This window comes from Pecten maximus, chromosome 5, assembly GCF_902652985.1.
Source record: "Pecten maximus chromosome 5, xPecMax1.1, whole genome shotgun sequence".
Taxonomy (NCBI): Eukaryota; Metazoa; Mollusca; class Bivalvia; order Pectinida; family Pectinidae; genus Pecten; species Pecten maximus.
Window position 1 is genome coordinate 13882882 of NC_047019.1, and position 23882 is coordinate 13906763.

The window sequence follows — 23882 nt, forward strand, 5'->3', positions numbered from 1 at the left end:
TCAATATGCAGAAGAGCATGAAGTTGTCCATAATGGTTTCTATGACCCATATCTCAATGACACATTTGATATGCATAATTTCTATCAAAATTTTCAATCCAAATGGTTTGACAATGGAGCCGAACCAATTTGGGTAACAAATCAAAAAGGAGGGAGGGGACGAAATAGTGGATCTATTCTTTGGCCTGGAGGAATAGCACCTGTTAAATGCATAGAACCAAGGATAATACCTCGTGCAACACTATACAACTTGTCCGATTCAATTTCATATCAACGTAGAATTGATGTACTCATTGATTGGTTCACAGACAAGGAATACAATGCGATAAATTTTGGGATGTTATATTTTGATGAGCCTGACTTATCAGGGCCATAAATATGGACCACTGTCAAAAGAAGTTCGGGAGGAAATAAAACGTCTAGATCAAGCGCTCGGATATCTGAGAGAAAAGTTGAACAAGACAGGCCTTTCTGAGAGAATGAATATAATCATCACTGCAGATCATGGAATGAACCAATTTGAGAACAAATTTGTGAATTTGGATGAGATACTTGATCGTAGTTGGTACACAACCCCTTCACATTCCAAGCACCATCTTGTACCGATGATAATCCCTAATAAGGGTAAGTATATTATGGCACGTTTTAATTAAGAAATAATTAACGATGATTCCTGTATTGTTGCAGGATATACAACGAGGACGAGGATATTTTGCAATTAAATTAATAACGAAGGCCGCAGGCCTGAGTTATTAATTAAAATTGCAAAATATCCGAGTCCGAGTTGTATATCCTGCAACAATACACGAGTCAAAGTTGATTATTTCTATTCTACCATGTACTGTTTAGTTCTGAGATCGACCTCTTTCTAATAGAAAAACAGCAAAGAAACCCCGAGAAAACCTTGTAATTTATTTCTTGAGTATTGCATTATTTGTTGTCGAAATATACAGGCAATACAGTACTACGATAAGAGCATCTATCATATGGCATTGATTTTGAAAATTTAAAAAAAAAAGGATAAAAAAGGGGGCCTCCGTAGGATTCGAACTCGCGTCTTGAAAAAAACTTATTGAAAGACTAACCCATTAGCCCACTCGGCTATAGTAACCTTTTATAAAACGGGTGAATATTAGATATATAAAATTGTAACAGCCGTGACTCACGACCGTGTATTATTGGCACGAGCGTGGGTTATTGGAAAATAATACATGGTTTTAAACCTATCAAAACTGGCGTTACATAGCAAACATGGTAGAATTGTAAATAATGTACATAGTGATACGGTCGCCTTCTAGCTGCACGCTCAGGGCAATTTCTTTTTAGCTCAGTCGGTGGAGCAGCATGCCAGCATTAGCTAAGGGTTGGGGCCACGGTGGTCAAGTAGTTAAGGTGTCCCGGCACTTTATCATTAGCCCTCCACCTCTGGGTTGCGAGTTAAAAACTCATTTGGGTCACAGGGGTCAAATAGCCTAAAGTCTTTTAAACGACTTTGCCTCAATAACCTAGAGGTCCAGAGACTTGATATTAGTCTGTAGCATGCTGGGATAAAGGGCTACCAAGTTTGCTCATATGAATGACATTTTGACCTACATTCAAGGTCGCAGGGATCAAATAGGCTAAAATCTTTAAATGACTTCTGAAAAACCAAATGGCCAAGACACCTGATATTGGCCCTGTAGCATGCTGTGATGATTATTTGAGCAAATCAATGGCCTTGACCTACATTCAATGTCATATGAGTCAAATAAACCATGATTAAGAATTTAATATACCAACAGATTTAAAAGACTCCTGAAATAACTGCAAGGTCCATATATATGAAAGGATCACTGCATTGCAGATGAGCGATTCGGGCCCATGGCATAGGCCCTTGTTTTAAAGAAAGTGATATAGATACGAAAATGTATATAAAATGAATATTTTACATTGTCAGGTTTAAAAAATAGAAAAAGATTATATAATTGATATTTTAACAAGTAAAGTGAGAGCAGTCATTTGTCAACTATTCCTTTCAAAGACTACTTTACAAATATTTGGGAATCTTAACAAATTGTTAGGAAGCCTTAGAAATTTAGTGAAGGGACTTTGCAATTTATAGCTGGGAAACTTTACAATAGATGAGGGAAATGCTGTTGCAATAATTCCTTCAATAAATATGCTTTCTGAAAAAAACAAGTCAAACAAACAAAATAACTTCTATGGAGACTAATGTTTGTTTATAGGTAACATAAAAACCCATGTAATTTGTATGTTATATATATACCTGTGTTAACTGGGCAGTTTTTTTTTTTTTTTTTATTTAGAAATTTTTGCTCATTGAAGATATATATATTCATCCAGAAAGGTAAGACTTATAAAAAATATTTCTGCATATTTCTGTGCTATTAAAAGGTCTTTTAATTAACATACAAAACTAGTACATTTTGTAGTTTTGAATACATAATTATTATGGTTTCTTATATTTAGGTCATGAAATGCATGTTTCTGCTGCCTTATTTGGAGAAAGTGGCACAGGGAACGATCATGAAGGATTCTATGCCTGGTGGAGAAATGGCACAGAGATGAAGAATCGTTACTTCAGCAAAAGCCGACGTATCATGGAAATTATTTTGGAAGCAAAGAAAGGATGGATCATTGTAAATAACTCTACGCAGGGCCCATATGTCAGTGAGTATTTCTTTTACCTTTAAGAAAAATATTTCTTCAAAACCATGCAGCCTCAACTTTGGTTTACTTAGTATGTAAAAATGATGCGTCTCTTTAAAAAGTCTTGGTAATATTTGTGTAGATTTATATCAAAATCATCTGTTAAATGTCAGAGTGATATTTTTTTATCTATATATTGGTGTTGTGTTTAACTGTAATTCTGAGAAACAAGGAAGAAGAATTTGTACCAGTAATTCTAAAGCAAAGTATGACTTGGATGGTTATTAGGATAGAATTTAGAACTTGAACATTCTTCTTGCATTCATTAATATGTGTCAATATGTCAATGCTTTTGTATAAAAGTTCCAAAACTTACTGAATATGGTGGATCTGTAAAATGTTCAGTGTCTAGAATAAGACCATGCACAAAGTTTTCATCTGTCTGTTCTTGGCATATCATTTCCACATTTATTTGGGAATGAAGGACAGTAAACCTCCAAGTTCTCTTACTCTGCAAAAGGTATTAAAGTTGAAACAATTTTATATTTCAGAGGGAAATCACGGCTACAATCCCCAAACTGTGTCTGACATGTTGCCATTTTTCATTGCTGCTGGCCCAGCGTTTCAGAAAGGAATTTCTGTTCCTGCCTTTGACATGGTGGACATATATCCTTTGATGTGTCATATTCTTGCACTGGTACCAGCACAAAACAGAGGCAATCTGGACCATGTCAAAGATCTCCTGAAAAATCCTCCAGTCTGGTACAGAACACTTGAAACCACTGCTGTCACATGTGAGTATTCCATAAATAACTGGTACTTAATGCTGAATAGCATGTATGTACAGTATATACAGTGAAACCTGACTTTACCGACCACTTAATTTAATGACTTTCTGTATCATCCGACCATATCCAACACACTTGTAACATTCATTGTCACTATGGTCAGTAATGGAAGGGGAGATAATATATAAAAATATATTCCTCTTACTCAACACTGGGAGAAGAAATTGATTAGATATTACATGTCTGAAATTAGTCACATCTACATGTTTTAATTTTGGAGGTAACAATTCTTTATATATTGATATCTGTAGAAGACATTGCTCTTTATCCATTTAACTAAGAAACAGTTTTCATATTTATTTGCTATAACTATTTAAATATGAAAGAAATATTGGTGATATATAAACAGAACCATTTTTATTGCATAGCCTTTATTAACTCTTGTTCGTGATATGCGTTCTCTTGGCCTTAGGCCTCTTGATACCACATGAACTTGGTATGAATTTCTTGCCCAAGGTTCATATGTATTACATGTATTCAATATAATATTTGTGTCAAGTCCTGAATGTAATATCATCAAACTAACGAAATATGTGAATTAAAAATATAAATTGGTACACTCACTTACATAGATGATAAAAAATGTGGCTTTGATTTGTCAAATCTTTTGGTACAGACTGACAGCTTTCAGATAGTTTAAAATTTGTTAACACTTAACGGTTTCAAAGAGATGTTATAGGTTTGTAGTACTGTTATCATGAAAACTAGCTCTTGTAAGTTTTAGATCAATATGGTCCAATGAAATGCAAAAATAGCTTAAAAGCATAAATTATTCATTGTGTGCCTTCTTATCACCATTTCTTGGCGCTAACGACCTTTTCAGAATGTAATAATAATTAAAATAATCAGCTCCAAGGTTGATACTCAAGAGTCTTTGGTTGACGCGGGGTAGGCTTTGAAAATAGCCATATAATAACATTTGCTTACTTTAAGATAAGATGTGGCTCCTTGCTTAATATGTGTCACCACTTTCTGTTGAATAGTCATCGTAGTGGTGATTCTAGCTGCATTAGTTGGTGGAATATTTGGAATCGCTGCCGTACGCCAGAGCCGTATTTCGAGGAGAAAAATGTTGTTTCAGAACAGAAGAAGACTAGATTTGTCACCGATCCGATCACTACCAGAAACTGACTCGATGTTGCGATCCGATGAAGATGAAGATGATTTCATGGATTATACTCATTCCAGGCTGCATTAGGACTGATTAATGGTAAAATTTTGAATGATTTTGTCACCAATGCTGAGAAATTAGTTTGGGCACATGCATATCAAGCATTGTATGATTAGCACATCAGGGGTGATACAACTTTTTCAAATAATCTCCATATTTTTTTAATTGCTTCAACTCAATGTCTTCTGGGATGTTGTGTCTCCACGTCTTATTTTTTCCCCCCAAATTTTGTTCATTAATGCTTTGCTCAGTAAATTGGTATGTTTCTTGATATTTTATATCATGATTTAAATGGGCTATGTTGTCCGGCATTTTAATTGTTATGCACACATAGTATTCTGTGTGTATTTACATCAATCCATTTTTATTAGCTCACCTGGTCCGAAGGACCAAGGTGAGCTTATGCCATACCGTGGCGTCTGTCGTCCGTCGTCTGTCGTCCGTCCGTCGTCCGTCGTCCGTCCGTCCGTCAACAATTGACTTCTTCTTCATAACCGCTGATCAGAATTTAATCAAATTTAGTCAGAAGCATCCCTATGGGTAGGGGACTAAAAATTGTACAAATGATGGGGCTGGCCCCCCAGGGGCCTGAGGGGCGGGGCCAAAAGGGGTCAATTTGGCTATATTGATATAAACGACTTCTTCTCTGAAACCGAGCAATGGATATCGCTCATACTTGCCTGGTAGCATCACTATGGGGTGAGGATTCAAAATTGTACAAATGATGGGGCTGGCCCCCCAGGGGCCTGAGGGGCGGGGCCAAAAGGGGTCAATTTGGCTATATTGATATAACAACTTCTTTTCTGAAACTGAGCAATGGATATTGCTCATATTTGCCTGGTAGCATCACTATGGAGTTAGTATTCAAAATTGTACAAATGATGGGGCTGGCCCCCCCAGGGGCCTGAGGGGCGGGGCCAAAATTGGTAAATTGGTCTATATTGATATAAACAACTTCTTTTCTGAAACTGAGCAATGGATATCGCTCATATTTGCCTGGTAGCATCACTATGGGGTGAGGATTCAAAATTGTACAAATGATGGGGCTGGCCCCCCCAGGGGCCTGAGGGGCGGGGCCAAAAGGGGTCAATTGGGCTTTATTGATATAAACGACTTCTTCTCTGAAACTGAGCAATGGATATTGCTCATATTTGCCTGGAAGCATCACTATGGGGTGAGGATTCAAAATTGTACAAATGATGGGGCTGGCCCCCCAGGGGCCTGAGGGGCGGGGCCAAATGTGGTCAATTTGGCTATATTGATATAAACGACTTCTTCTCTGAAACCAAGCAATGGATATCACTCATATTTGCCTGGTAGCATCCCTATGGGGTGGGGATTCAAAATTGTACAAATGGTGGGGCTGACCCCCAAGGGGCCTGAGAGGCGGGGCCAAAATTGGTCAATTTGTTTAAACAACTTCTTCTCTGAAACTAAGCAATGGATATTACTCACATTTGTATGGTAGCATGGTTATTGGGTGGGGATTCAAAATTGTACAAATGTTGGGGTTGACCCAGGCCGCCAGGGGGCTGAGGGGTGGGGCCAAGTGGGGTCTATTTGGCTAAATTGATTTAAACAAATTATTCTCTGAAACTTAGCATTGGTTTGACTGGTAGCATCCTATAGGGGTAGGGATTCAAAATTGTATAAAGGAAGGAGCTGACCCCCCAGGGGGCAGAGGGCAGGGTCAAAAGGGGTCAATTAGTCTTAACAAGATCTTCTCTGAAACTAAGTAATATGGATATCACTCACATTTGTGTGGTAGCATCCCTATGGGGTCGCGCCAAAAGTCAATTTCATTTCATGGATTAATGCACTTTTTGGCATTTTTAGCATTAAAATAAAACCAATGTACATGTACCCATATAAAATGCTTATGATATATATTGACATAGCAATACCAGCGACAAATATACTGAAGCATCATTCTTGTTTCATATCTCATGAAACCAGGTGAGCGATACAGGGCCTCTGGGCCTCTTGTTTTCTGACCACATGGCTATTCTGAAATCCTGGGGTGAACACGTCGGGCAGCAGAAACTGTCTAAACAGGATTCTGTACAATCTGGAAGCCTGTATAAACAAGACCTTGAACCATGTACAACTGAGACTACATTCATTTCCTTGTTAGATTTACTACCAGTATAATGGGATGGCCTGTCCTGCTGTTTCCCTTTAAAATGTTGGTTCATTAGATTGGAAAGGTGTCTTTGTTAACAGTTTAGTTAATTTCAACACTTCATCATCAGAAATCCTCTCTGACAAGATGAGACTGCGACAGTCACAAATTCTACAACTGACAGATGTCCTCTCTGGTCCGTCACATAGACATGACTGTCACACAATCTACAACTGACAGATGTCCTCTCTGGTCCGTCACATAGACATGACTGTCACACAATCTACAACTGACATTATGTCCTCTCTGGTCCGTCACATAGACATGACTGTCACACAATCTACATCTGACATATAGCATCTCTGGTTTGTCACATAGACATGACTGTCACACAATCTACAACTGACAGATGTCCTCTCTGGTCCGTCACATAGACATGACTGTCACACAATCTACAACTGACAGATGTCCTCTCTGGTCCGTCACATAGACATGACTGTCACACAATCTACAACTGACAGATGTCCTCTCTGGTCCGTCACATAGACATGACTGTCACACAATCTACAATTGACAGATGTCCTCTCTGGTCCGTCACATAGACATGACTGTCACACAATCTACAACTGACTGATGTCCTCTCCGGTCCGTCACATAGAAGATGGCAAAAGTGGCAATCGAAATTGGCCGAGCCCTTAGGACATATAACCTTGTTTCCAAGTTTGAAGAAAAACTGTTAACATTTGTTGCAATTATTGCACAGTAATGAAGTGTGACAGACAGATGGACAATTCCAAATTAATATCCCCATTTTAGGTGATAGTGAGGGTTTAATTAAAATCACTAGGGACGTCATTCTTTCATAAATGAGCTAGTCTTGTCCAATCAGTCAAACGATTTGGACCTTGATAAATGAAAGCAGCCCTGATACCATGGCATCTCCCTCATTTCTGATTCACTGTTATCACACATCATTAGTTGTGGACCACATATTTTATATTTTGTTGTTTTATAGTAAATATGAAAAAAAATTATACATGTATCAAACATTTTTTTTATCATTTTATCTCCTTTAATACCGCACCATACTTTGTATATGGCAGTTTATTGACTTAGCAGCAGTGATGAAATGTCTATGTTTTGCATGTACATTTAATTATAATATGTACAAGATGTATTGTTATTGTGATCGAAGTAGTGTTATTGTTTGTATACCTACTGTTTGATATGTCTTAAAAGTTCTATTTTGTGTAATATAGTCTAATATTGTAATACAATTGTATTTGGGTATAACATATCAGTTTATACATGTATACATAGAGAACATATCATATCTAGTTAAACCAGTTAATAGCCAATAAATGGAAATGTCATTATAAGGTTCAATATACTTGACAATGTCATCACTGTTAAGATAAATCATAAAACCTACTACATATGTACATGTATATTATGCTTAACTGGACTTTTGATTCATGTTTTCTTATTTCTATTTTTTTTTATCCAAGCAACTGTAACTGGTAGACTTCATACTCATTTTACAGTGATTTCTTCTTGCATATTAATATATATTTATATGTATATTGAAATTGGTGCAAGATATAGCGATACACAAGTCTATACTATAAAACATTGTTTACCAAGGTTGATGTTTGTAAATAATAAAGTTACATGGGAGAGATAGACGAGTCCACACAACGCTTTGCTTACAAGCGGTGATATATGCATTCTTCATTTTGTAGTACCTATTAAATTGTATTGTAAATTTTGCATCAATTTAGGTATTTACAAAATAAGGCTGCAGACACTTTCAATTCTTGTAATTTAGTTTGATTATACATTCTTGAAAAATATCACATCTGCTAATATATTCCAACTGTGATTTTTACAGTTATTGTCACTTAAACATATTGAATATTGATGTTTATGTTAAGGTGTTTTTGACAATATTTTTACCATGCAGATATCTGTTTTAGCCTTGAAAGGAGTATTATATAAGATATTACAGTATACCATAAGGACTATTGAGTTGGAACCCAAATATATCTGAGTTTAGAGGGGAATGGAATAACCAGGTCACGTTACTGTGGGTTATAGATTAGAGGTTTAAGACATAGTCCATTATCATCAAGTTTGTAGATTTATTTATGTTGCACACACGGACCCTTCATAACTATATCATCTAGTTAACGATGTTTGTTGTCACAAAGAATTGGCGGTTTACCACATTCCAGACTATTAAGTCATAAATAAGTTTCGCAGCAGTCAGTTTCTTGGCCATGAAGTCCCACAGGGTCTTACAACATTAATTCATCAACAATTTCCCCATCTTACTTTTTCAAGGTTTGAGTAGGATTTTAAGATATTCATCGTAAAATGAAACTAGTGAGTGTATTAAGGAACTGTGAATCAGTTACGTTTCACATGGGATTGTGATTATTTGTATCAAAATAACACCTTTGGATGGTGGCTAAGCTATCGGTTACCAATACAGAATCTGGCAGAGCTCATAACTCTAATCACAGGTGCCTGACTCGTTTTATAAAATAATAACATATAGAGTACATTTATATGACTCGTTTTATAAAATAATAACATATAGAGTACATATAAATGTACTCTATATGTTATTATTTTATAAAACGAGTCAGGCACCTGTGCTCTAATCATTCATTTTTCACAAATTTTACGTCATTTCAAGATCAGCGTTTGCGTATTTGTGAAATCGTAGTGATTGACAGTATTACAAATTGTACCACTGTATAACACGAGTCATCTTGAATCTTTTATTCGATGATAATAAGGTGTGGGTTCACATTTATGTAAAATCTAAGTCTAATTTATATTGAAGAGGCAACATCTCAGACAAAAGAGTAATTATGATCGATTGAAAAAAAAAAAAAATAGGCTGTAGTGTATTTTCACACATTTACTAAAAGTTACATGATGTACATTTTTCTATTACCACACTCATTAGAATTTAATTAGCCTCTCTTTTCATCTTTTAAATCAATAGTGGATGTTCTGCCACTACATTTTGTATGTAACTTTTAGACTTATAATACATGTATAATTATCACAATATTTGGAGATTGGTGATTTTTTTTTTCTTTTCTATTTTGATTTTTTTATTACTTGGTATTATTATATTGATATATAATCTATACTGTGGGTGCCATTTCATGCATTTTTTTGACAATTAATGTATACTCTGTCAGCAATGTAAAATTAAGTTTTTCTTGGAATTCCATGTAGGCAATTAATTCATTGTTTGATTAATTCATATGTGTAGTTTTGTTATAGTTGGAAAAAAGTTCAAAGGAAAATGTCATTGCTTCATCTCAATATATGTATTTTGGGAGTATTGCAATATTTATTTTATTGAAAATAAGTTTGCCAATGAATTGGGAATTACCTTGTATGATACAGTTTATGTTGTAAATTTTTTGTTGTCTAAAATAAAATGTTTATTATCAAATTTATTATCAAATTTTTCTTTCTGTTTATTATATCCATGGTCAAAAGATAGCTTCAAACAAAAAGCAGAAACATTCTGTACAAATTGGAACTCTCCCTCATTGGAAACACAAAACAGAGTGATGATATTCCCTAGCCTAACTCGATTTGCACTCCTTCTCCTTCTAGAATATATCTTACAGTCAATCGATTTGTAGCTCTTCTGCTTCTGGAAGATCGTCTACCTCTTCCGTCTCGAAGCTGGAAGATTTATCTTCCAAGATGGCGGTGACCATGTTTTAAGTCTGCGAGTGATGAGTTTCACTAGAGAAGGATTTATGACACATACATGGCACATGTTTGTGTCATAGTGTTTGAGAAAACTTAAAAACTTATTTGTTTTGGGTTTTATTCTCCCGGTTTACTCGATTTACATATAACGGAATGCGATCTTCTTAGAAGGCTTCTCTTCTGAGAAGAGTGTAAATCGAGTGGGGCTCCTGCCTCCTTAATCAATATAAATCTATACTTGGGAGTAAAACACTTTGTTAGACCAAAAACAATTCTTAATGATTTTCATATTTTGTCTAAAAGTACTCGCCTCATCACCATAGTGAATATAATCCATCATTCAACGAGTCTTATAACATTAATTTATATATATACATGTACTTGTGAGCTATAGATGTCAATGAGGTTCAGCCTACCAAGTCTTTCCATAGTATAAATGTTGACACCTGTCCATCAGAATATAGTTACAAGTATATTCACTGATGTTATTGTGTGGAATGGGTCGGCCAATAATCTGGTAATTACTCAAATTCAACCTCAGCCTTAAGCTTTAGCGCTTGGGTATTTTATGTGTCAACAAAAATGTCAAAATTTGATGTCTTATGCACTCTCAGAATGCACGCCCCTTACAAGAAAATACAAACATACACAATCATTTGATATTTATTGATATGACTTATATAATCCTTATTACAAGATATCAAATTATGAATAAACAAACAACATTCACACCAGTCTTCATTGCCAATATCAGAAGGCTAACTGGTACCTGTGTAGTAAATACATAACCAACATTAAATGGTAGAACTTACAATTTGCATGACATGCAGAAAGTTATTCCTCTGTGAATATTTACATTTATCTGTGTAAACCTTATCACCTAAATACATAACGTTTTATCCTGTATTAAGCCCTAGGGTTCAACACATAAACATCAACTCACGGTAAGTATATACTTCACAACAATGAAATAGCATTAGTTGGCATTTCTATATAACTGCAGTAGGGGGTGGGTTTATTCCCAGGCATGAACGCATAGCCAGATATTTATAGTGATTTATGTTCAACATTTTAAAATGTAACTTCAGATCATATTTCCTTAAATAAATCTAAACCCAATTGGCTGTTTCCTCGGTTTTCAATGTTTATACCACTAAACAATTACAAAACCTTTTTAATATTGATATACAGAGGAGCCCACTTATTTGCATATCGGTTATTTGAATATCCCGCTTATTTGCATAAAATTCTCAGGTCCCGATTTTTTTCTTCTTTATCTTTGTATTTTAATCCCGTGTATTTGCATCGACTAAAAAACCAATTCCCGCTTATATGCATATAAAAATTCCAAAAAAATCGAAAATTTTTAATTGATTTTAGGGTATTTTTTATCACTGTTATGATATGGACAAGACGAATTACCCAGCGTTATATCGATGTACCTGATTTCATGCTTGATATCTATTACATAGTCTCCAAATCCTAAAAATGGGTTAATCACGTAGATTGATGTACATCTAAAAATAATATAGACAAGATCTTTCCCATTTTTAAGTAAATCAGGAATTGGGTAAAAAGCCTTGTTGAAAAATCTTTAATTATACATTTATATATACAAATAAGTGTAAAATTGAGGTATGTTTGTACACAGTAGAATCTTCAAAGTTATATATAAATCCTAACCTTAGAACGATCTAGGTGATAGAGCCAACACCGTTCATGCTAGATTGGTTGGGTATTAGGTTTCTTTACACCTCTGCTGGATACCTTGGAGTATGCAGGGTGATTGGGCTGTAGGGAAAATCAGGTGTAGAGTATCAATCACAACAGATTTTGAGTACTGTTAGATTTTTTATATTAATTAGTAACCATCATCTGGTTTTGCTCTCTCCAGGGTTGGAATACATACTCCTCATCTAAATCCTAATCTAACATAAGTTGGATACCAGATTGCACCAATTCGCCTAAAGCTATTAAAGAATTTTATGTCATATTTTTCATTTTTCTCTCAGATTGGGATATAGCTATCCACAACACATAGTATCGCAATACAAGTCTGATATCATATTTCTCAATAGGTTATTGTCCAAGCTAGGGGAGAAATATCCCACAAAGGAGAAAAGTACTCACATTATGCAGCTCTAGCACTAGTTATTATGACTAAAATATACAGAAATTATGGCACACAATATACTTAATTTACATTTCTAATGCTCCTCTTTGTCAGGATATTTCAAGCAAATACAAAAATCACATAAACTACAGGCTTGATGTATAATATAATGAACTCGTCAAAATAAGTAAAACGAAAAATTCACACAATCATTATTTGCAGTTTTATGGTGCAATGCAGAATAGCATATAATTGGAATAAAATAATGATAATCACTGGAAACTCTATATAATTAAACTTTCAAACACTGTACCATATTCATCTGCTAATAAGCCATCTGGTCATAAATAAGTCCCCTCCTTCAATGTCATAGAGTCATCAAGTTTAATATAAAAAAGCTTAAACGATTCTCAAATGAGCCCTCCAAAAATAAAACTTTTAAACTAGAGGGAGCTTATTCTAATATAAATATTTATTTTCACCTGATATACAACATGAAACAACCACTTGAAAGAACAAGCGGTTGGTCTTTTTCCAAACATTAACAGACTGTTATTTAATTCATTTGGTTTCCTTTTCACTAAAGTCAATCTGTATATAGAATTTTAATGCCCGTGAAATCATTGACAATATCTGGAAAATTATAATTGGGTATATAAAACACAGCAAATCTCATCAGATCCAAATGCAACACAGCAAGAACATTGTGGAACTTTAAGTCCCTGTACCTTGTGATTGCATGTCATCACAATAATTGTAGTCAGGCACTTAATTAATATTGAATTGTATGAAAGCAAATTGGAGCAAATGCAAGGTCATTGTGAGACAGTATTCATACCTGACAAGATATCTAAATTGGAGGTAATGACTCTGACATGTCTTCTGTATGTTGTTCAGTGAGGTAGCCACAAGCTACTACAACACCTAATCTCAAAATAATTCTGGCAGTTCACAGGGCAATGAATGCAGCAAACAAACACAGTAATCAATGTGCAAGACATCATGGATCATATTTAACACTATAAAATGAAGAGGAATAATATATAATTGGGGAATCATGGTCCAAACAGTCATTGTTATACAACTTGTCCACTGAAATCAAAACAATTTGAGCAAATGCAGTGTGCCTAGCCACTTATCCTCTCAATTTAAAACACAATAAACAAGCATAAAACTTGTGTAGAAAATTGAATTGCCACAAAATAGTATATAAGAGGAGTGAAAATTATTTTACAAATCTGATAACACACAAACTGGTATAAAAGGTGTGCCTGAATCATGCTGGTCAGAATAATGAGATGCTTGGTCGGGAGAAGGTATAATCTTACAAAAATGTAAAACTTGATTTCATATTCAAAGGTAATTCAAAAAGTAAATTCTAAAATGGCAATGAAATTGAAAATGTTTGTACAGACCAGTAAATGCTTAGTGAAAGGTGAAATTGCTTTAATACTATGATAGGTAGTAATGCCTACTGAGATTAACCCTTGCCCTCCCACTAACAAACAAAAGGTATGAAGATATATCATACAAAAAATACCAGGTACAAGCAATGAACTAACTCCTATTACTAGCTGGCACTCCATAAATGAACAAAAAAGTTTTAAAAACAAGAGATCTCGGAGCGATCTTGGCGCCCACCATTGAATGATCTTTATTGGTTCTGTTAGACTGATTTCTCTCTACTTTTCCCTTCTTTCTTCTTTTCCTTTCACTTGTCTGATAACAAGAACAAGTGGAACCTACACATGAAATAAATATGAGATAAACATCAATTCTCAAAATCCGAGATGGCGACTGTCAGCCATTGTCTTTTCCTGATGAAAAATCTAAATTAAATTAGCACAACAAGAAACCAAGGACAACCTATACATGAAGTTTGAGAAATATCCCTCCGGTACTTTTCAAGAAACAGCAATATCAAGATGGCTACCTGTCAGCCATTTTGTTTTCTGACCAAAAATCTTAATTTAATTGGCACAAGGGACCAAGGGGAGCCTACACATGAAGTTTGTGAAATATCCCTCCAGTACTTTTCAAGAAATAGTGATAAAGGATTGTTTATGGACGGATGGACGACTGACAGACCAGAGACTATGAACGTTGGGCGATCTGAATAGTCCACCATCTTAAGATGGTGGGATAAAAATCTTTAATCCGAGATTTCTGTGGAAGAAATGAAACAAAAACAAGATATATGTATACATTTTCTATACTACGACTATTTAATGTAAATTCTGTTGAATCTCATTAATAAAAAACGACATAGGTTACCCTCAAATATATCTAATCTCAACCAGTCTTCTGTGGATGTCTAAGGTTTGTATGATATAAAGCATTGAAATTTTGTTTAATTTTTTGTGAGCACCAGAAAAATTTCAAATTACAGTTATTGAAAAACAAAAAATAGAATATTCTTGTATATATTTTTGGCTGAAAACAACAAGTTTAAAAAAAAAAAAAAAAGTATGATGACAAAGCATCACTACTTTCGGTATAAGTGTTTGAGACAATCAAAATGTCTAAAAACCCGTATGAAAATGAACAAAGTATGCATCTTAAAACCAACATGTGCGGAACAATAACGTACTTATAACAGAGGATCACACTGTTTTCTACTATACTTCTCACAAGATTCTCAAGTCCCTATAATAAACATCACACTGTTTACATACTAGCTATTAAGTCTAATTTTTGATTGGTACGAATATTCATGAACTGATATTCACAAAGATTCCATGAATCTTTAAAAGCAAGATCTAACTGAATTCATCTTTTTCATTTTTGTTGAGAAATTCTATTTCCCTGATTTACATAGTCTTAATTTTTAAATCATGCCACCTTTTATCTAAAGGATATTTTTCACAGAATCAGTTTTGGTATATATTGAGATGTCTTTGTTAAAAGATGATCAATGTAAATTTCTTCACGCAGAATATATCTAAACTTAACATAACAGACAGACATATCACATTATATATTTTCAGACCTCTCTTACACACAAACAAAATTTGTTACAAAAGCAAACGGGACAGCGTCAATGTGGGATGTGATCAGATCCCTGCACCGCACAAGAAATATATACATCAAAAATGTCAAAAATGTCAAAAATGTCAAAAATTTGACAGTGACCTTCAAACATTTCCCCCCATTTTTTTAAACAGATTTACTCAAAGTGTTAACTATTGTAATCTACATAAATGCATCAGAAATTTTGAGGAAAAACTAGATGTTTCCCTCCAAGACTGAACAACTGCAGTGTTTGGATAATCATTTATAAAATAAAGTTTCAGTTTGCGTCCATCGTTTTACAGATGTTAATTTTCGGTTGGTATGAAACTTCATGAAAGTTTATCCACAAGGATTCCTTGTGAATAAAATCAAATTCTTCTTAGTAAGATAATAATTTGAAGATAATAAAAATATGACTGCTGGAAATTCTTTGTACAATAGTAGGTCAATCCTAAATGACTAAAGATCACATCCTCCAAACAAACAGCATCAACAAGTTAATTTGAACCTTCAGCCTGTACTTTGGGTGAACTTTCCTCAGAAGATTTGCTACTTGGGGAGGATGAGCTCATTTGAATCTCCTGCACAATGGCAGCAAGTTCCTCATCCTCGGAAATGTTTCCCTCGCTGTACGACAGATGGGGTGAAAGTCTGTAGCCTCGGGCGGCGAAATTTGGCAGTTTTCCACAGGACGCTAACAGAAGACCTAGATATGGAGGTGATGGCTTCATGGGTCTGGATATATATTCAGGATGGTATTGTACAGCAACAAAATATTGGTGATCTGTAAAACGTCAAACAGTAAATTTAGCATATAAACTTTTGTTATATATCGAGCTATGATGAAATACCCTTGGTAATATACACTCACAAGACAGTTATTTTGATGATTGCTTGTGTTTAACAGCTCGCTGACAACTATGGTCATTTTTAGCCAAGCAATTTTGAGCTGAGGGATGATATGAAATTTTAAAGCAGTTGGGGTTGAGGTCACATAATAAAGTGGCAGCTTTAGCACAAGAAAATTGATATCAGTAAAGAATTCTTCATACAAAACAACATTTTATATGAATAATTTTTCCACATTAAGATAATTTTTGAATGAAATGGCTACAGCATTAAAGGAGTGCGTACAATGTAGTGACCACTTACTTTGGAGTTCCAATATCTCCATCCTCTGTCCATCTTCGCTTCTTCCCACAAACTTCATTCCCCGATCCTCAAAATCCTTGACATATTTTGGATTGACCTGTCCAAAGAAATCAGATATATCAATGAAGCTAGTAGTTTAAAACATTTACTCAACTTTTCAAAAAGAGACCAGTCAATAGGCCAAGTAAAAATTGATCAAATCAAATGTATATATACATATAGGCATACAACGCAGTGCTTTGCTAACTTCCATTGCATACTGTGAAGTTGTGAACAAACTCTTTTGATTTATGCAATACAAGAAAAGAAGTTTGGGTCAATTTACATTTGACCTCAAAAACACACAATCTTCTTGGCCTACATAGATAAAAAAAATTCATTGATTTACTGTCAGAGAGCAAGACTTTATTACCTTGATTTTGACCTTTCATCTCAATAAGACTTTGACCTTAAATTTGATCTTTCACCTCAACCTAACCTTGAACTTGGGATAAGGATCCAAGAGTTTCACACTACACACCACTTTGCCATTCTACATACTAGTGATTTATCTATCTTCAGCAAGTCTGCATGAAGGATCTGGTTCAGCATTTCAAATGAATAGTCACAAGTCAGACAGATAATGTGAGAACTATATGAATCCTTTCCCAGATTTTTTGTGGAAACAAAAACATCTTCATAATTTAAAACACAAAAGGGTATACTGATCAGCTTGTGTTACCTCGTATCGATGACGATGCCTTTCCTCCACAAATGGAACATTTCCGTACAGTTTCTCTGGAGAAAGGAAAACAAAACCACATAAAATGGTGCATTTTTAACAAGAGATACTTCAAGTAAAACATTCATAATGATATGGATCCTCACTCCACCCTTCTTACAATTAAATCAAGTCAAAAATACCCTTACTTCACTGTTAACATCCCCATTCTATGTTCCTCTGTCATCACAGCTAGCTTCAAATTCAAAATCTTTTAATTACAAATGTACATATTGTCAAAAAATATCTCAATTTTGCAAATTTTCGGCAAAATCAGCCATCCTCAGACAGCAAACCATTCAAATCTCAGTCATTTACTCAGCTGTCTCGTCACATGGTTTTCTGTCTGAGGATGGCTGAGTAGCCGAAAATTTCCAAAATTGAGATATTTATATTGACATGAATTTTTTTTTCCTTTCGGAGGGTGTTGGTTTTATCATGTTCAATAAATAAAATCCTCTTTTAGTTGCCATAAATTTATATGAAACAAGCCACACAATGAAAAATTGAAAATAAATACTGTACACAAAAGTTAGATTTTTATAAAGCAATTCTAAAAGCATTAAAGAGTTGCTTTATATACATTTTTCTATACAGATGTAGATGTTTTCCCAAATTTTGTACTTTTATGATAACAATAAACATTTTTGACTAGTTTAGAGGGGTGTCATATGAAATTTTTAAAAAAGATATGTGAAAAGTGAATTTGTTCACACAATTGGTTTTATGAAGTTTTAACATACTGTCAACAGCTATGGACGTTTAGGGACTACATGCATTTTTAAATTTCCAAAAAAAAAGGAAAAAAAAGATTGGGACTTATTAGTGCGAAGAGGCATATTTTCAGATAAAATCGGCAATTTTTTTTGCTCTTCAGAAATACAAGAGCTCAATTTATGAGGAGTTACTGATAACACAGTTTTCGGTATTAAAGAGCAAAGTACGTTCTACAATCACTTACTGATAACAGAGTTTTCTGTATTAAAGAGTGTTGTACGTTTGCCTAATCTCATTCTACGATGACTTACTGATGACAGAGTTTTCCGTATTAAAGAGCGTTGTACGTTTGCCTAATCTCATTCTACGATGACTTACTGATAACAGAGTTTTCCGTATTAAAGAGCGTCGTACGTTTGCCTAATCTCATCGTGGCTCCCATCTGTCCTGGGTTATGCTCAGGCATGTCTATCACCTGAAAACAGATTCAATGTAAACTGTATTTATTTTACAATAATTGTGAAAAACTTCCGCATGGAAGGAAATACATCAGTACTCCAGGAGTCCTGGTTTGTCCACATAAACGAATATACCCATGTAAAGATTTATGAAAACCTGTCACCGAAAAGAGTAGGGACCACAATCCATTTCATGCAAAATCTGTTTTTCAATGACCTTGACCTTTGACCAATGATCAAAGACAAACATAGCCCTAAGACAGGTCATGAAACCCTGCTCACAAGTAAATAAAATTCTACATTTTGTAAGTGATCTTTACCTTTGATTAATTACACCTGCATACAAATTTGATCAATGTACTTGTGAGTTTTCTGAAAAATCTGTCAGAATTTATGTTTTCTTCGTGGGTTTAACATCCACGATACAGCCAGTCATATGAAGATAGGTGTCAAATTTACACATGTCAGAAAGAGCAGTTACAACTACAGGGTGTGAAAGAGAAATAGATGAAGGGATGATGTTTACCACAGGGTGTTTTGTTTGTGGGTCCAGCTCGGTCGAGTGGGCATCACTCCATCCTAGTTCATTGCGGGCAAACTCAATGGTCGCACACTGAAGGCCTAGACACACTCCTGAATAAAACAAGGAAAAAGTCAAGCTCACAATATCTGGACAGTTAACAATTTACTCAAGTTTACAATATACTTGGAATAAAAAAAAGATGGTTTTGGTTGAAAGTGGTTAATATGTATATACGCAGAAATGGCACTTATGGCCACAAAGTGTACAACAGACTTTAATTATTAAAATTTACTAAAATATCATATTCTCCGACTTTGTGTGAAAATGATAAAGTATTACTTGTAATGTTAGAATGTCCTCACTTTTTTTTTACCAAGAAATATCACAGTTCTGATGATTTGGTTACCATTCAGAAACCATGCCAGTTTTTATTAAATGTAATTTCAATTTGGGAAATATCTTATTTCTTGATAATTACATTGCTATTTTGAAAAATACAGTTATCCACAATATATTTGTGACTATATACAAGTTAGAAATTCCATTTACCAAGGAAAGGAACATTTTTCGTTCTTGCCCAATTCGTGGCTAATATCTTTCCCTCTGTTCCTCGTACACCAAATCCACCTGGGACTAGGATTCCACTAAAACAAAGATTGTGATATAATCAGACAATTGATAATAAGATACAATGCACATTGTTTATCAATTAAATTAACATCTGTAGTGTACAGTCAAAATACCATAATAGAACCCCTATTCTTGTATTCCACCCAAAATAATATTGGAGATGCGTCTGTTAATATCAAGGTTAAAATATAGGTCACAGTTACCTTCTCATTCACAAAAACACCATCTTTTCAAATTCTACCCACACAATTTTGAACATCATAGATAAAGTTTATACTCTTTTACCAAGTCAAAAGAAAATGCAGGTCACAATGACCTGGAAATGAATTGTTATCATATGTTTTGATATGAATGTCTGAGGTCAATACACAGGTCAAATTGACCTATTTCTAGGACCAAAAAACGTCTTTCCTATGATGTATAATGGCATACATATGTAAATGATCCCATGTGAAAAAGCACAGGAGATATATACCCAAGAATCAAATTCATTGACACATGTAAATAACATGTATGTTCTTGTAGTGTTTAACTGTGTACTTACTCGGATCTAGCTAACTGATGCCAGGCCTCGTGGTACTTACTTGGAGCTAACTAACTGATGCCAGGCCTTGTGGTACTTACAAGGAGCTAACTAACTGATGCCAGGCCTCGTGTACTTACTTGGAGCTAACTAACTGATGCCAGGCCTTGTGTACTTACTTGGGAGCTAACTAACTAATGCCAGGCCATGTGTACTTACTTGGAGCTAAATAACTGATGCCAGGCCTCGTGTACTTACTTGGAGCTAAATAACTGATGCCAGGCCTCGTGTACTTACTTGGAGCTAACTAACTGATGCCAGGCCTTGTGGTACTTACTTGGAGCTAACTAACTGATGCCAGGCCTCGTGGTACTTACTTGGAGCTTACTAACTGATGCCAGGCCTTGTGTACTTACTTGGAACTAACTAACTGGTGCCAGGCCTCGTGTACTTACTTGGAGCTAACTAACTGATGCCAGGCCTCGTGGTACTTACTTGGAGCTTACTAACTGATGCCAGGCCTCGTGTACTTACTTGGAGCTAACTAACTGATGCCAGGCCATGTGTACTTACTTGGAGCTAACTAACTGATGCCAGGCCTCGTGATACTTAGATGGATTCTCCTTCAGCATATCTACCTCCAGGTGTGTCGCCTCTATGTACTGCAAAACATAACATCTTTATTAAGGAAATAAATAATAAAGTTATGACTTATGCAACGAAAATATAAAAGAATGATCCAGGTTTATGGACTGGCAGATTGCAGTGTTTCCTGAATCTATATTCAACTTTGCCAAGTGTTTCAGGGCTCATCACTCTTATTTGTTTGTTTGCTGGGTGTATCGCCCTGTGAACAGCCAGGGTCATTTTGAGGTCGGCCTCCTTGTAGTAGTAGGTGACTACCTCACTAAACAACATAAAGGTCACCCGTCATATCCCATCCAGAGCAATTAGGGCAAAATGTCTTGCAAAAGGACAAAACCAGGACAATACAGACTGGCCTGTTAACCAGCTTCCTGAGAAACACAAAACAACTCGAGACCCTGACCTTGAGACCCTGACCTTTAACTGAGGTTATATGGCTGGTGCTCTTGCTGAATGAGCATTGTGGCCCCTCATACTGAGGTTGAGTCTGTGACTGACAGAGAGAGTTTCAGGACTTTTCACTCCCCCTGAGGTTGAGTCTGTGACTGACAGAGAGAGTTTCAGGACTCTATACTCACCCTGAGGTTGAGTCTTTGACTGACAGAGAGAGTTTCAGGACTGTATACTCACCCTGAGGTTGAGTCTGTGACTGACAGAGAGAGAGTTTCAGGACTCTATACTCACCCTGAGGTTGAGTCTGTGGCTGACAGAGAGAGAGTTTCAGGACTCTGTACTCACCCTGAGGTTGAGTCTGTGACTGATAGAGAGAGAGTTTCAGGACTCTGTACTCACCCTAAGGTTGAGTCTGTGACTGACAGAGAGAGAGTTTCAGGACTCTATACTCAGCCTGAGGTTGAGTCTGTGACTGACAGAGAGAGTTTCAGGACTCTATACTCACCCTGAGGTTGAGTCTGTGACTGACAGAGAGAGTTTCAGGACTCTATACTCACCCTGAGGTTGAGTCTGTGACTGACAGAGAGAGTTTCAGGACTCTATACTCACCCTGAGGTTGAGTCTGTGACTGACAGAGAGAGTTTCAGGACTATATACTCACCCTGAGGTTGAGTCTGTGACTGACGGAGAGAGAGTTTCAGGACTCTATACTCACCCTGAGGTTGAGTCTGTGACTGATAAAGAGAGAGTTTCAGGACTCTATACTCACCCTGAGGTTGAGTCTGTGACTGACAGAGAGAGTTTCAGGACTCTATAATCAACCTGAGGTTGAGTCTGTGACTGACAGAGAGAGTTTCAGGACTCTATACTCACCCTGAGGTTAAGTCTGTGACTGACAGAGAGAGTTTCAGGACTATATACTCACCCTGAGGTTGAGTCTGTGACGGACAGAGAAAGAGTTTAAGGACTCTATACTCACCCTGAGGTTGAGTCTGTGACTGACAGAGAGAGTTTCAGGACTCTATACTCACCCTGAGGTTGAGTCTGTGACTGACAGAGAGAGTTTCAGGACTCTATACTCACCCTGAGGTTAAGTCTGTGACTGACAGAGAGAGTTTCAGGACTATATACTCACCCTGAGGTTGAGTCTGTGACGGACAGAGAAAGAGTTTAAGGACTCTATACTCACCCTGAGGTTGAGTCTGTGACTGACAGAGAGAGTTTCAGGACTCTATACTCACCCTGAGGTTAAGTCTGTGACTGACAGAGAGAGAGTTTCCGGACTCTATACTCACCCTGAGGTTGAGTCTGTGACTGACAGAGAGAGTTTCAGGACTCTATACTCACCCTGACGTTGAGTCTGTGACTGATAGAGAGAGTTTCAGGACTCTATACTCACCCTGAGGTTGAGTCTGTGACTGACAGAGGGAGAGTGTCAGGACTCTATACTCACCCTGAGGTTGAGTCTGTGACTGACAGAGAGAGAGTTTCAGGACTATATACTCACCCTGAGGTTAAGTCTGTGACTGACAGAGAGAGTTTCAGGACTCTATACTCACCCTGAGGTTGAGTCTGTGACTGACAGAGAGAGAGTTTCAGGACTATTTACTCACCCTGAGGTTGAGTCTGTGACTGACAGAGAGAGTTTCAGGACTCTATACTCACCCTGAGGTTGAGTCTGTGACTGACAGAGAGAGAGTTTCTGGACTCTATACTCACCCTGAGGTTGAGTCTGTGACTGACAGAGAGAGAAGAGTTTCAGGACTCTATACTCACCCTGAGGTTGAGTCTGTGACTGACAGAGAGAGAAGAGTGTTTCAGGGCCTTTATCACCGAGGCATAGGCATCCTCTAGTCGTGTGTACTTTCCAACGAGAGCAATGGTTACCTCCTTCAGCATACGATCATACCTGTTAATACAAGAGGCACATCAATACTTTTCTCTTTTAAATCCATACATATTTTTCCGTTATTCTTTTCTTTACTTTTCTCTTTTAAATCCATACATATTTTTCCAGGTATTCTTTTCTTTACTTTTCTCTTTAAAATCCATACATATTTTTACAGGTATTCTTTACTTTTCTCTTTAAAATCCATATATATTTTTACAGGTATTCTTTACTTTACTCTTTAAAATCCATATATATTTTTCCAGGAATTTTTTTCATTGCCTTTCTCTTTAAAATCCATACATATTTTTACATGTATTCTTTTCTTATCTCTTTAAAATCCATACATATTATTCCCATATATATAATTTATAATGTTAACAACCTTATTTTAGTGATACTTTAATATATCCCCTATTTTAGAGACAATCATGATTTAAGGGTATTTTACACTTACATCTATGGTAAACAAGTATGTGTATATTGTTATATTATTCATAATAACATATTATAAAGTCTATATGGATGGTG

At 35.8% G+C, this 23882-nt stretch overlaps 2 protein-coding genes across 2 annotated transcripts in view; one reads left to right on the forward strand and one right to left on the reverse strand.

Annotated features, from left to right (window-relative positions):
* The first annotated feature begins 227 nt into the window (after positions 1 to 227).
* Positions 228 to 5031, forward strand: LOC117327231 (bis(5'-adenosyl)-triphosphatase ENPP4-like). The gene is made up of 4 exons (XM_033884123.1): positions 228 to 624; positions 2470 to 2670; positions 3201 to 3443; positions 4481 to 5031. The coding sequence occupies exons 1-4, from the start codon at positions 351 to 353 to the stop codon at positions 4693 to 4695; spliced, it is 933 nt and encodes a 310-aa protein (XP_033740014.1). The 5' UTR covers positions 228 to 350; the 3' UTR covers positions 4696 to 5031.
* Positions 5032 to 11188: 6157 nt separating this feature from the next.
* LOC117327232 (CTP synthase 1-like) overlaps positions 11189 to 23882 on the reverse strand; it is a 30270-nt gene continuing 17576 nt past the window's right edge. Inside the window, exons 9-16 of the mRNA XM_033884124.1 lie at positions 23240 to 23372; positions 20999 to 21087; positions 19822 to 19916; positions 19276 to 19382; positions 18670 to 18766; positions 17536 to 17591; positions 16815 to 16911; positions 11189 to 16446 (exon numbers count right to left, since the gene is read on the reverse strand). Of these exons, the coding sequence (XP_033740015.1) occupies positions 16160 to 16446; positions 16815 to 16911; positions 17536 to 17591; positions 18670 to 18766; positions 19276 to 19382; positions 19822 to 19916; positions 20999 to 21087; positions 23240 to 23372 (961 nt within the window). The 3' untranslated portion in view covers positions 11189 to 16159. The remainder of the gene's footprint in view (positions 16447 to 16814; positions 16912 to 17535; positions 17592 to 18669; positions 18767 to 19275; positions 19383 to 19821; positions 19917 to 20998; positions 21088 to 23239; positions 23373 to 23882) is intronic.